Genomic DNA, 14,222 nt, shown 5'->3' on the forward strand with positions numbered 1-14,222 from the left:
GATAGAACCGCCACTTGCTTTAAATCAAGTGTTTTTTAAAATTAAATAAAGCAATGTATTTCTATACAGGAATAGAAAATGGCAAAAAATAGCTTGTTAAAAAATCAAATACATAAAAAATCTGAGCAAACTAATATATTAAATAGTAATTAAATTTAATATTTTATTTAATTCAATATTAGCTAACTGAGAAATGTAAAATATCCGTGAATTATACAGGCCATTATTGGCTAGGTGCTGTGTTTGTTGCTCCTGGCTTCAATGTACATGATTGAGCTGATTTAATTAAGATTTTAAAGGATGTCTTAAAAGTCTCTATAATGACGTTCCAGAAGTGTGTCAGTAACTTAGAATTTACGCGAGTGCAAAAGAAATTAAAACGTCGAGGCAAAGGTCGTCTATTGGGCTTATGACTGAAGTCTCAAGTCCACCAAACATTTGGTTATTCTTGAAATTACTCTCAGTAAAAATCTAATCTGACACATTTACGTGAAACGTGATTAACATAATACCATAAGTCTATAAGATTGTTCCCTAGGTTTGTAACTTTGGGGAATATTTTACTGAGAGCTAGTAACGGAACGACGTCATCACAAGAAGAAAATCTCCCCCTAGCGAGGCGCTGTCAAAGGCTACGTGTGACGCGTTAACAAGCGGACGCAAAACTGCGACGAAGCCCGTAATGTAGTCTGTCTTGCGAATAGCTCTCAGTAAAACCTTTGCGTGTGAAGAATAAGAAGTGTTACACTTATGAGTATTATCAGAAGTTTATAATATTATTACATACGTGTGCCTCTGTGTAACATTTCCATAGAAAACAAATTCCAATGAGATCTTGTTTCATTTACGGAAAATTCGTATGCTACTTGTGCTATTGAGAAGGTTACCACGGAACAAAATCATTTGGATTTTTTCTTAATTTTTAAAAGGGAGATAAATCAGGGTTGGCTGGTTTTAACCATGGTTTAAATCGTTGTTTAAACCAAGTTATTAAAAAAAACAATGGTTTTTTTAATTATTTTTTTATTTAACTAAAAATTATTGCAATATTTTTGTACATTTTCTTACCGAAATGATTACATTTCTAAAACATTTACAAGGTGACCACATGTCTTATATTTTCCATACCTTCCTATAAATTCCGTACGTTTTCTCATGTAGTATAACCCGAAAACATTTCATCGTCGTGTACCCTTCCTCATTGTATTTCACTTTATTTTAACTGCTGTTTTTTTGATAAGAATCCTTATTTTTGTTTATGGTTTTTCCTATATTTTCCATTAATTCGCTTAAAAATTTCCTATTTGTTTTATAAAAAAACAAAAACAAAACTGAAACTAAAACTTTGTTCCGGTCACGTGAGACTTGTAATAATACTCTTTTACTAAAACTTTAAGTAAAATAAAGCATTGTTTAAATAAAACTGATTTTAAACAAAAACAAATGGTTTTCGACCATGATGTAAATAAATTCCGTATACGAAGCTTATGGAGAGGATGTTTAATTGCTCAGTTTTTCCCAAACGCAAGATTGTTTCCCTGTATGAAACAATGAAAATCGTAATGCATTTCGTGCCTTTGAAACTAAAAACGGGATAATGAATTGAGCTCAATACAGAGAGTTCAAGCGCCCCGAGCCGAAAAGATTTTCGAGTCGTTATTTAAATCCATTGTTTTGGCCGTAAACTACTCAACAAGAGGTGTTTTTAAAGGTGCGCAATAGCGTTTTCATTTTCTCTTCTCTCGATCAAAGATGAGCACTATCATATCTTTTTTGAATCTGATACTTTTTTGATCGATTTCAGAAATATACCTTATAGTTCTATCAATTTTGATTCAATTTTTAACCCAAAACATTTTGTACAAAAAAATTGAGTTTGAAATGTTTCAAAATACCGTAAAAAATTTGATTGTTTTGATTCCAACGGATTTTTATTGAATAGTGATAGTGGCGCCATATTCAAAAATTTGAGAGGAAAAGAAATGGATCGATAAAAGTTATTCATCTTTGATTTTAAAATGATATTTAAACGTTGCAGGGTGTTAAAAAAAATTGATCGTGATAGTGATATTGACGCCATCTTGATGGTTTTGAGAGGTAAAAAGATAGATAGGCAAAAAGTGCCCATCTCTGCTCTCGGGTCCTGAGAAAAAGTAGTCTAATTGTAGGACGTTGTACGAGGACGTTGTTGCGGTCACCCCGCATCCGGTATGTGCGTATCCAGACTATTCTTTGCTAGAGTCGGCGGACAATGTCTTTCCGGGGCTTCGTAGCGGACAATCAATCTTCCGTTGTACTCTGTAATCACGAAATTAAGTCCGTCGGATGCGTTGACAGTCCTTTTAGCCGCCCACCGACCGATAGAGGCCGCTCTCGTTTGTCATCGTGACGTTTCAATTAAACGCTTTTGTTAGGATCGCGTTCTTCGCCTGGCCCTCTTAGACCTGAAACCGATTAGTGGACGAACTCACAAAACGACTTGCACCATACACCAATGATTAGGTTATACCGTTATGGTTAATTTGTTGTTTAACAAATTAACCTTATAATAATAATAATAATAATAATCAGCTAGGATAATACCCAAGGCACCACCTTAGGCCTAAGTCATCAAGCGACTTTTGAAGCCATTAATTCAGGTGGCCGGGTCACGATGCGTAGGAGGGTGGTGTCAAGCCCTTCATGCCACGCGAGCCAACAGCTCCCTACACTAACTATTACCGTTAACCTCAACAGGGTTTTTTTTTATAAATGTATTATGTTCTATGGTTTTATTATGAATTATTTTGATAAGCTGCTAAAATAAATTGTAATTATGTTGTGGACACCACACAAACGAACAATTTTGGTTACGGCGACGGTTTGTGGTTGATACGCGATACAAATGATCATTTCAAAAAATATTTTTTTTATGGAACCGATTTAAAAATTATCAAAATTCGGTTTTATTAAGAAACACTCTCATCTCCAAAAATATCATAGACAAGTTTTGGAAAAAATGGTCAGGGAAAACGGGGAAATCACGGAATGGTATTCTGAAAATATGATCAGGGAAAATCACGAATTTCAATCTGAACATATGGCCAGGAGAAAGGTTAGGGAATTTCAATCTGAAAATATGGCCAGGAGAAAAGTTAGGCAATTTCAATCTGAAAATATGGCCAGGAGAAAAGTTAGGCAATTTCAATCTGAAAATATCGTGGCCATTAACCCTGTATAAATTGAAAAATCTAATTCATTTTAGTTCCTTGTAGGATTAATATAATGTTGCTCTTATCGGGGCGGTGTATGCGAAGCGCTACTCGAAACCCGTCAAATTGTATCGCGTTTTAATTGAACAAGCCGCGTCAAGTCGAGTAATTGAAGGAGTACACACCGGTACTCGCGGAAACGTGTAATTCGCGTGGTTGGGGTCCTATCTAAGCTGCGCCTCTTCAGCCTCGAAACGAAGATCCCTTATCGCGCGGAGACGAATTGCGAAAGTTACCAGCCATTCTCCTTCTGTCGCCGAGAATTTCTTCCGAGTTATTCTCAGTCTTACGACCGTAAGAGTGGCAATCTCAAAAGACGGCGATTGGAAGTTGTTTCTCTACCTTTGCACCTTTTCGTAATCATCTCTCGCAGCCGCGTCTTGATAAGCGCGGAACGTTTATTATTGTCTTCTGATCCTCGCGTTCAAAACGTTTGTCGCCACTGAACTTTCTACAGCGGAATCTTCCATATTTGGCTAGCGACGTAAATTGATTTGTCGCTTCGGATTTCTCGTGGGTGGTTTACGTCGTCTGGGGTACGTTCTGTGACGATCATCAGAAACATCGGTGAGTAATTGACGTCCTCATTGTCTGGTTTTGACGTCATCCTAATGTCCATCTGGGCTGTGTTCAGTAATCATCAAAGGATAGAATACGGTTTTCAAGAATAAATTAATGACGTATGAAGCTACTGTATGCAGAGGTTAACGGTAATAGTTACTAGTTAGTGTAAGGAGCTGTTGGCTCGCGTGGCATGAAGGGCTTGTAACCTGTTTAAAAGGTGCTAGATGACTTGGGCCTAGGCGGGTGCCTTGGGTGTTAGCCTAGCTGATTGGTTGCGAAGTTTGAAAGGCTTTCCACCACCCTCCTACGCATTGTAACCCGGCCACCTGTTTATAAAAGGCATTATAAGTCTCTAGATGACTTGGGCCTAGGGTGTTGCCTTGGGTATTAGCCTAGCTGATTTGTTGCGAAGTTTGTTTTCATAACGTAGTGTTGTTTGTTATACGTTGAGACTAAACACCCAGATAAGTGTTTGATTATTAATTACTGAACTAGCTCTTGGTAATTGCACGGTATTAATTGGAAAAAATCCTCCAAATAAAGTTAAAACGTTACTACGGATATAGTAATTAGTGCTATACGGTATACGTGTATGGGGAAATAATGCTAGGCTTAGGCCAGTCCATTCAAAAAAAGTTTTAATACGTCACTTTTCGCTAAAATGTCGATGAGTTCGATAAGCAGAGTGACGTCAAACCGGCAACACGAAAATCGTTCAGTAAGAAATCTGTGTCAGCAATCACTCATCGGTGTTACTGAACGCACCCATATTTTGGTTTTGATGGTGTCGTCAAACACGTTGTTGGTAGATATCACCGCCATGTTTCAAAACACCGGAGACTGAATTGTACCCTTAATACTGACAAGCTAGTAATTGTCCGCGGACCAGCTATAAAAATGAAACAAACCTTCCTAGGTTCAACGTGGATTACGTTTTTTGCGAATTTCCCGCCAAATCACGGCCAACAATTTATCTAGTCTGTTCAAAATGTAATTATCAATAACGGGTACATTTTTAAACACACTTTAACCAATCGAATTCTGCAATCCGTAAGCTAAAATTAATATATTTTGTAAATTGCACTAGAATTCGTGTTGTTTCTAAGTTCGTTATTGAGTATAGTTACTTTTTTTTCTAGTTTTTGATGTAGAATAGGCACTTAAATAAAACACCTTCGAGGAAATTGCCAAGAAGTAATATTTTCGATAGCCAGGATCTGCAAGTCACTGTTCATATGGTGCTTGGTAAAATAATGGAAGGTTTTCCCCTGTAAATAGAACGTCGTGCTTTTGCCAAGCCTTAATATGTCAACAAAAGCTACCTGGTTAAAAGGAAACACTTGTTGCATACCGTGAAAAGTTTCATTATTTCAACAAACACTACATAAACAGTAATATTCAGGTCCTGGCTCTCAGAAATATTACTTCTTGGCAATTTCCTTGGAGATGTTTTATTGAAGCGTTTATTCTTACCTTAAATTATGGATCATATTCATTCAGTTTCTCAGATTCGATGAACTACTTGGTCAGTCAAATCATAACTTAAATTACAATAGCTTAATAGCGTTTTGAGTGTGCTTCTTAAATCACTAGATCGAAAACGCCACGAAGGAGAACGCCGACGCAAAATATTTTATTAGGCCTAACGCTGATTTTTTGCGTCCTTGCTCACCGTCAAGGTGTTTTTGCTCTAGTGAAAGCCAGCGCGCGACACTACAGGTACTGGAACATGTCTTGGGCACACAGCCTTCTTTACGTGTTTTTTTACCATAACATGTAGAGGTATTTTCACGCGCAAAATGAATTTTAAAGCCGTCAATTATCGTACGACCTAAAAAATAACTCTTGAAATTATCAGTGTACGATAATTATCTTACGTCTGGCAACTTTGCGTTGTGGCCTTTTCGCTCTAGATGATGAAAACAAAACCTTTTATTCCTTTAGGCATAACTGATATTTTGGTGACTAGTGTGTTCTTATTTATTTATTTATTTGTGGCGTTGTTTTGATTTGCAGGAAGAGGAGGACTTATGGTGACTTGGGCGTGTGTGAAAAATGACTTTCCAGTCGTGGGCTGCATCCTTCGGGAAACTGGTTCGAACGGACAATGGCGGCGCGGTGACTCTCGTTTACCTGTTCTTCGTCTTTTGCTCGCTGAACTCGCAGTCGGTCGAGTGTTTCGGCTGCACCCGCCCACAATGTGATCCGGCCGCCTGCAAAGAGCGCGCGGCCCTCCGCTGCGCCGCCGAGAGCCAGTTGCTCGACTCGTGCGGCTGCTGCCTCGTCTGCCAGCGGGACGTCAACGAGACGTGCGGCGGCATCAACGACTCCCTGGGGATCTGCGCCGATGGACTCCGCTGTCTGCCCAAGGAAGAGGGAAATCTCACCTTCCAAGCTAACATCAGCGGAATCTGTAAAGGTAAGCGTACTTGTTATTACATTCGGGCGATGGGCAAGGTGATGAGCCCCTACGTACTGGGCCCTAAAAAGCATGCTTATAGGCCCTGGTTATTACCCAGCGTTGCCAGTTCCTGAAACTATAATAATCGTACCAGAGCCAAAAAATTATCGATTTCTAAGAAACATCATCGTACGCCTAAAAACTGGTGGTAAATTTGAATTTTGTGTGAAATATTGACGTTAAACTTGTGAAATCAAAATTACACTTGAAGTTCGACCGATTGAAAACTTATGTTTAAAAATGTGTTTTAACTGGCTTTCAGTCAATTTCAAAAATTATCGTACATTAAAGTACGCGCCATAAGCTCGAAATTATCGACATGTACAATAATTATCGTACGCTGTGGCGAAGTAAAAGTTTGTAGGGGAGGAGGGATGGTATCATGTCCATGATGGTATACATTGGGAAAGGGAATGAACTTCGAAACTAAACATTGTCTCCTGGTGAAAGCTTCGAGAACTAAGGAAGCGCTGGAGAAGGCGGGTTTCAAGTTCATTAATTCAGGATTCGTACATTACCTGGAAAACCTGAAAAAGTAAGGGAATTTGAAAAGGTCAGGGAAAAGTCAGTGAATTTGAAAATGATTCGAAAAGTAGGGGAATTTTAAAATGACGCCAAAAAAAGGCAAATAAATTTTTTTCAACATTTTGACCTCAATCCATTCATTTATTCTATAAAAATGGTCAGGGAAAACCTGGAAATGTCAGGGAATTTAATTCCTGTAATTTGTTTGCCACTCGACGGAAACGCTACCGCCATCTATCTAAGTTTTAATATACAAAACACGAACGAACTAACCAGAAAGTGGGTTATAGTAGCAGTGCGACGTCGCAATACGTCATTCATATTTTTCATGTGTAGGGAAATATTTGAGATCAGGGTTAAAGGGTTGTGGCTTTACAAGATTGCGCGCGGAAATAAAGAATCTAAGTTTCAGAAAATCTATTAATGTGTTGTAATAGCAAAAACTTCTTGTTATTTTCAAGGCGTATAATTGGAAATAGTAGTATACGGTAATCTTTAAAGAACGCTCAAGTGGTTTTTATCTTCAAACGCTTTTTTCCATTTAAGTCGCTGGCATTCTCGAATTCTGACTCATAGCTATTACTACAACAAGGAATTTCTCCTTTCATTGAATCATATTCCCGGCTCTTAAAAACAATCTCAGAAAATCGGCTCCATTATTATGAATGCTTTCATTTCAACTATGACTATCGAACTACATTTAGGTAATTTGGCCGCAGTCGCGAGGATGGGAGGAACTTCGTTATTATGACGTTGAATTCGCGACGACACTCATAAATGATGGGCAACGTTTTTAAACTTTGTTAGTTTCATTACCAAGGCTTAAAAAAGTTACAGAAATTTAATTTGTATAATTTTAATACATCTTTTTGATTGAATGAAAATAGATAAAAATATTATTAGAAAATACATTTATTTATGATTATCAACTAATTTTTAGTAGTAGAGATATTTTTTTGTAAAAATTACAAATAATTTTCTTAGTTGGTTCATGGGCCAATAAAAGATTTCATCTAGGACATGACTCTCCTAAGCTTGTGCCTACAAAATATTCATCTACCTAGAAAAACGATCTTCCTATGTGAGAGGGGTAGGAAATGGGGCGTGAACAGGAATTTAGATCAAGTTTCCGGCAATCTTTTCCGGTTAACTGTAGCGCCATCTGTGGATGGTTGTTTGAAATGTTTTTTCCAGTAATGGCGCTAACTTGACCGTTGAAAGTGTTCATTGTTTAGGTGATTTTCACTAGTATTTAAAATGGTTACTTGTAAGCATTGCGCATTTCCAAATTGCAATAGCGATAGTAGGTATTCTCATAAACCCCATATGAAAGGTGTCACGTTCATAGCGTTCCCAAAGTTTAAATCTAAGCCTACGTTATGTAAACAATGGGCGGAGTGGCTATCCAAATTTAAGCCTGGTTTTATGTGACATTGTGGCTATAATAATATTCAAGTAGCTTTCATTTGATTTAATGCTTTCTGTAACAGCAACGTATTTTTCTTCAGGTGTCTTTGTTAAAGCTTCTTTTAAGATATTTTTTAAACATGCAATAGTTTTGTTATTGTTTAATAGCAATGCCCAATTCATCACCATTGCATTAGATTCGGGGAGATCCATTTCATTTAAAGCTGTTGTTATTGCACCAATAGCGAAATTAAAAACGCAAGAAAACATTCTATCATAGTTCTCTACATCCACAATTTTATCTCGTTTAGCTTTTTTTCCTATCCGTTCTTTCTTTGTCTTTTTCTTGGGTGGAGTATTTTCACTAAGAAAAGTGAAATATTAAGAAACGTGGATCACCAGATTAATAGTCCATGTTAACATACGTACCACTTTACAATTGGCTCACGTGCATCCAAAATATGATCAGAATCTGAATCTAAAACAAAATAAATTTGTTTGTTTAGCAAGTCAATTGGAATAAAAGGAACAATTTTATTAGTACTCACCAGATAAAATAACAAGAGGGGGAGGTTCAATTCCTAGAGTCATATAAGTGTTGAGTCTAAACATTTTGATTTCCCACAGCTACATTCCACCAAAGGCTAAGGCTTGGGATTCCACGTGTTTTCAAATATCAAAAAATCCTCCCCCCCCTTTCCGAAAGTAGTCACGTGATTTGATCTAAAAGGAGACGTACTTCCGTTTTGGTTTAATGGAACCGATAGATGACGCCACGAGTCCTCGTTTTTCTAATTGAACGCTTCTTCGCGAGAAGTCATGTCCTAGATGAAATCTTTTATTGGCCCATGGTTGGTTCATAGCTGGTTGCAGGGCTGCTACAATACCGGTAAAAGTCAGGGAATATCATGGGTCTAAAAGTCGGGGAATTTTTAAAATGAATCTAAAAATCAGGGAAATGTCAGGGAATTTGATTTTGGTTGCCAATATAGGAAACCTTTACTAGAATAAAGGTTAAAAATTCAAATAAGTCAGAGAAAAAAAGGGTCAGTGAGAAGCCTTAAAATCCAGGCAATTTAATTTTTGAAAAAACTGGCAACCCTGGGCTGTCTCTTGATTGGCTTTAATGATTTACGCGCATCCTAGCCCCAGATGGCAGAAAGGGTAATGATATGATCATTCGATATTCGTGGTTGAAAAATGGAAATTAGTAAATTCATGGTTTTATGTTTAAAAAAATTGAGACTTTTTGGACACCGCGACCCACATTTTTATATTTCGAAGACGAAGAGCGTTTTTAGGGCATTGTGGCGGTAGAATCGTTCCGGGTCAAGATCAGGTTCCCATTAAACAGCGAAAAGACTAATTACTAGGTTTGAACGTCGTCGCGACAGTCTGGTGTCTCGGCACCAAAATACGAGAGACACTTTTAAGTGTCCACTTACGGCTCTAATAAAACACAAAGCGGCCTTTTCAGCAGCCTGATATTCGCGTCGTTAATTGCCGTGAAGATCTGGGACACTGAGAAGACTGAGCGACTAACCCGTTCCCCAATAGCGGACACGATTGTTTCGAGTTTAATTGTTAAACGGGCGCGCGTTGAGCCGCTGTCGATTAGTACTCCGTATAATTTTCCAGCTCTCAGTTTTGTTTATCACGCCAAATGACGGAATTTCAATGATCTTGAATGTACTAAACACTCGCGAGCTCTCTCGATTTCGTCCTTGACCCGCGCTCCTCATCGCCGACGACTGTTTGTGTAAAGTCCATTAGGCCAATTCTGGTACTCACCAAATTCTTACCAGATACCGCCAACAATCTGAAATTATTGGCCAAGTTCCAAGGTGCTGTGGAAAATGCCGCAACTGTCTTAGATCAATCTGAAATAATTTTTGTAATCTGAGGACCGAACTGGTCATATTGACAAGTTTCTTTTTCATTTAAAAGTTAATATTCAATAGATTAAATTAAACTTTACAATGCTAACAGCAATCGACTCTCCTGGCATGTAAATTGAGTGGTCATAACTACTTTATTTTAGCAAAGATAATAGAATTCCGTACCATAGATTAGAGTTCACTTTCTGTGAGCTTTCCAATCGACGGTTTTGTAACGAAGCTATCTATTGTTGGTTACTATGGTCAGTGGTGTAGTCGGGCCAGGGCGTCACCCCGGTGCTTTTTTCAAAGGCAGGGCGCCGCCCCGCCTTGGTTTTTCCATTTTGCCAGGGCGCGCCCTGCCTCTTTTTTTCCACTTTCCAGGGCGCGCCTTGCTTCATTTTTCTCGAATAAAGGGTGTGTGAATTTATTATAAATTTTGTTTTAAGATTTAAGATTTATTGGTAAACCCATACAAAGTACAACCCCTTGAAGTCGGGGCGGCGTCACCAAATTTAAGGCGGCACTGTTTACAAACCATTATCTTGATACGGCCAGCTTCGATCACGCTAAAAATCGAAGTTGACCGTACATTTATAGCGGCCGGTACAGCCAACTTCGATTACGCGTGAAATCGAAGTTGGACCTACTTTTACAGCGACCGGTACAGCCAACTTCGATTACGCGTGAAATGGAAGTTCGACGTACATTTATAGCGGCCGGTACAGCCAGATTCGATTACGCGCGAAATCGAATTCATAAGGAAAACGCCTCCAACATGGGGAGTGTAGCAGTCTGATAACTTTGGTTAATATGTTAAAAAGGCGGGCGGTCGCCCAGGGCCTCTAAAATTTTACCATAGGGATGTATATACCGGAGGGCCGCTACACTCAGTTTCGCCCATGCATTTCGCCCGGGGCCGCGAGACCTCTAAGCACGGCCTTGGGGGTACGTTGACTAGAGGCTTTTTCGCTCTTGGAGAAAGACACGCCCTCAGGTCAAAAGCCGCGTCAAGCTGGTCGGTACCGACATCGAAGAAGCACGTCTGGAAGGTTTCCCGGTTGAGGGTACGAAGACGTAACCCGAAAGGAGTAATGCCTTGGCTCTCAAGGACCGCAGGGGGACAGCTCCGAGTGTAGCCTGGATACGTAGATGCCGGTGGTAGCTTCACCAGCCTGGAGACCCGGACCCTTGTATAGAAACGAAACCACCGGGCATCAATTACTCACCGATGTTTTTGATGAGCGTTATTGAACGTACCCATTATCTGCGTTTTTTAGTGTCTGCAGTGAAATAAGATCTGAAATTTAGTTAATTTTTCTCATTTGTTTCATAATTTTCCCAATTTTAAAGTTCTTAATAAAAACAATTATTGGTCACTTCAAAAAACTCAAAAATCAAGTTATAATAAAATCTGTGCTTGGATAAATATAGCTACTATTTTAATTTTAATGGAATTATTTCAAACAAATTAATATTGTAGCTAATTTAAAATTAAGGAATTAATAATAATTGTTACTTTGATAATTAAGTAATTTATAAATAGTTAACTTACTAATATTTCATAAAAACCATTTAAAATTAGGCATATTAATAAAATTCGTATTTTAGAAATTAAGAATTTACTAATTAATCAAATTGTTATTTTAAAATTATATGATTTTCTAAATAATAAAATTATGAAAATGACTTTTGATAAAGTACTAACAATGTTCTCTGCTGGTGGGTAGCTTAAAATATTCGTTGTCAGCTGAAAGTCCTAGCTACTGGACACTTGCAATTTTTTGGTTGTCTACAGTTAACTTATTATAAAATTAATCTTGAAATTCTTTCGTCCATTTCAGAATCAAAGGATGGTAAATGCCAAAATGTTACCTGCAGTTCAAAGCCAAAAAGTTGTCCATTTGACAGCTATTTACTAACCAACTTTTCTGACTCTGAAAGTTGTTGTCCGGAATATCAGTGAGTAATTAAATTTTGTATATTACTGCATGAAATTAAATGAAATGATACAATCAATTACCAAAAATTTCATGCTAAAATAGTTTTATTTTAGTTTTGTAAGTTTATTTCAGTGTGTTGGTTTTTCATTTATCTCTGGTGATGTAGCAGCACTTTATAGCTGGAAGCATCTGCCTAAATTGTCTTTATTTTACACAATAAAACATTATCATTTTAAAATTTTTGTATTGGATGTGTTTTTCAACCAAATAACAGCTTTATCACGTTAATATTGTAAAATATAAAATTTTCAATTTCAGGTGCATGTGTCTTCCTTCAGCTTGTCGAAATATGAAGTGTATTAATAATCCTCATCCGAAAGTTGTGCAAATTGGAACGGGGATTCCTGGGTCTTGTTGTGATACTTTTGAATGTAGTGATGGTATATATATTTACATAATTCTTCCAACTCTTAATTCTATAGGAATGTAAAAATAATTCACAATGGTTACTGAAACCATTGAAAGTTATTTTATTCTTATAACGTTTGTTTTGAATAATCATTTTCTTTACACCATAACCACATTAAATGTAATATTGTGAAGAAACCTCAAATTATTATATTTTTGTGATTACAACTACGGTTTAATTCTGTTACCTTTAGAGACTTTGTCAAGCTGCAAGTACAAAGATAAAATTTATGAATCGGGTACCAAATGGATGGCAGACAATTGTTCAGTTTGTTACTGTGAAAATGGAATGGTGCATTGCAAAGCGAAAACCTGTGATGAAACAAATGTGTGTGCCTATATGTACTACCCTGAAGGAGAATGCTGCCCAGTGTGTTTTGGTATGTAGTTATTCTGTTAAAATTATACCAAGGAGGTTCAAACACTCATGTTATCATGGGTCAATTAATCATAATAAAATTTTACATGTATTAGAGCCAAATTTTAGAACACAAATTCTGAAGTTTACCATGCAGTGAATAATACAATATGTATAGCTATAATTCATTACCCTTAAAGCAAGTGTCGTCTCGACATGAAGTGGCTCTTTTTTTCAACAGATGTTGCTAGCGTTGAAATCAAAATTATAGTAATTTTTAATAATATATTTTATATCAGATATATAATTTAGGTTCAAGTCCACTAAGTAGAGTATAAGTTGTCTTAATTATAATATTGTATAATGGTTCTATGACGACGTAACTCTCCAGTAAAGTCGTGGCAATGATAGAGCCGACTGTTGCCTTAAATTTCACAAAGTGCCAAACCCTTTACTAATCTTAGCATAACAGCAACTTACACATGCATGAAAGTTCAATGAAAGGGTCACAAAGAGCAACCATGTATAAAAACAAATCACTATTGCTCCTTGTAGATGTACAACAGTGTTTCTTTTGGCTTAAACCAGGTTTTTTTAAAACTAATAATCAGCTAAGGCTAATACCCAAGGCACCACCCTAGGCCTAAGTCATCATGCGACTTTAAAGCCATTAATTCAGGTGGCCGGGTTATATTACTTTTAAACTGTTTTTCGCTCGTGTTAATTCTTTTTAACTGTACATACTGTTCTTAATTTACCAAAATTATATGCACAGATAAAAAAAATTATTTCCTGGGACTATACTTAAAGCGATTACACTTCTTTGACTCTCTTTAACATCTTTGTTAAAGACTTAAAACAATCATACAAGTTTAGATACTCTTTCTTTGCGCCTAGTCGATTATTATTATCCAATAATCAATTATTGAGCAGCAGTACGTATCACTTTAAAATCTGTTGTTGTAGATTTAGTTTCTGATTTCAATATTTAAGTTTTGCCAGAAATGACGTTTTAGCTTTAGTTTTGTAGTATTTTGATAAGAAAATGTTTGGGAATAATTAAGAGTTAATAGTAGCAAATTTAAAAAAAACCGCTTGGATTAAACCATGGGTTAAATTTTGGTTTAATGCAGCCAACCCTAATGTACAAAGATTGAGTCCTTGAGATTAGATCTAGCAATAATTAGAGATGGTAAGGGTAACATTTTATCCAGGGATAGTTTGAAATATATGATAAATATGATGTAAAACTGGGTGGTATGGCACCTTTTCATAATCTAGAATGTTAAAGTTAATGATTCATTCAAAGAAAAAAGCTCCATGAAGATAAAAACTAACCCAAAAATTGATTACCTGATCCACTTGATA

General features: G+C 37.0%; 1 protein-coding gene across 6 annotated transcripts in view; it reads left to right on the forward strand.

The window, feature by feature from the left end:
* LOC149943267 (cysteine-rich motor neuron 1 protein-like) overlaps positions 1–14,222 on the forward strand; it is a 64,584-nt gene that overhangs the window by 45,863 nt on the left and 4,499 nt on the right. For 5 of the 6 annotated variants that reach the window (XR_016481113.1, XR_016481114.1, XM_090177041.1 and 2 more), the window contains 4 exons: positions 5,832–6,234; positions 11,930–12,047; positions 12,347–12,468; positions 12,691–12,876. Coding sequence is in view for 4 of the 6 variants with exons in the window: in XM_090177041.1 (XP_090033167.1) it covers positions 5,871–6,234; positions 11,930–12,047; positions 12,347–12,468; positions 12,691–12,876 (790 nt within the window). In the remaining 2 variants the exon portion in view is untranslated. Of the gene's footprint in view, positions 1–3,696; positions 3,819–5,831; positions 6,235–11,929; positions 12,048–12,346; positions 12,469–12,690; positions 12,877–14,222 lie in introns of those variants that run through there. The other variant, XM_090177043.1, reaches the window with a different exon arrangement.

This window comes from Leiobunum rupestre, chromosome 6, assembly GCF_980474605.1.
Source record: "Leiobunum rupestre chromosome 6, qqLeiRupe1.1.hap1, whole genome shotgun sequence".
NCBI classification, from domain to species: Eukaryota; Metazoa; Arthropoda; class Arachnida; order Opiliones; family Sclerosomatidae; genus Leiobunum; species Leiobunum rupestre.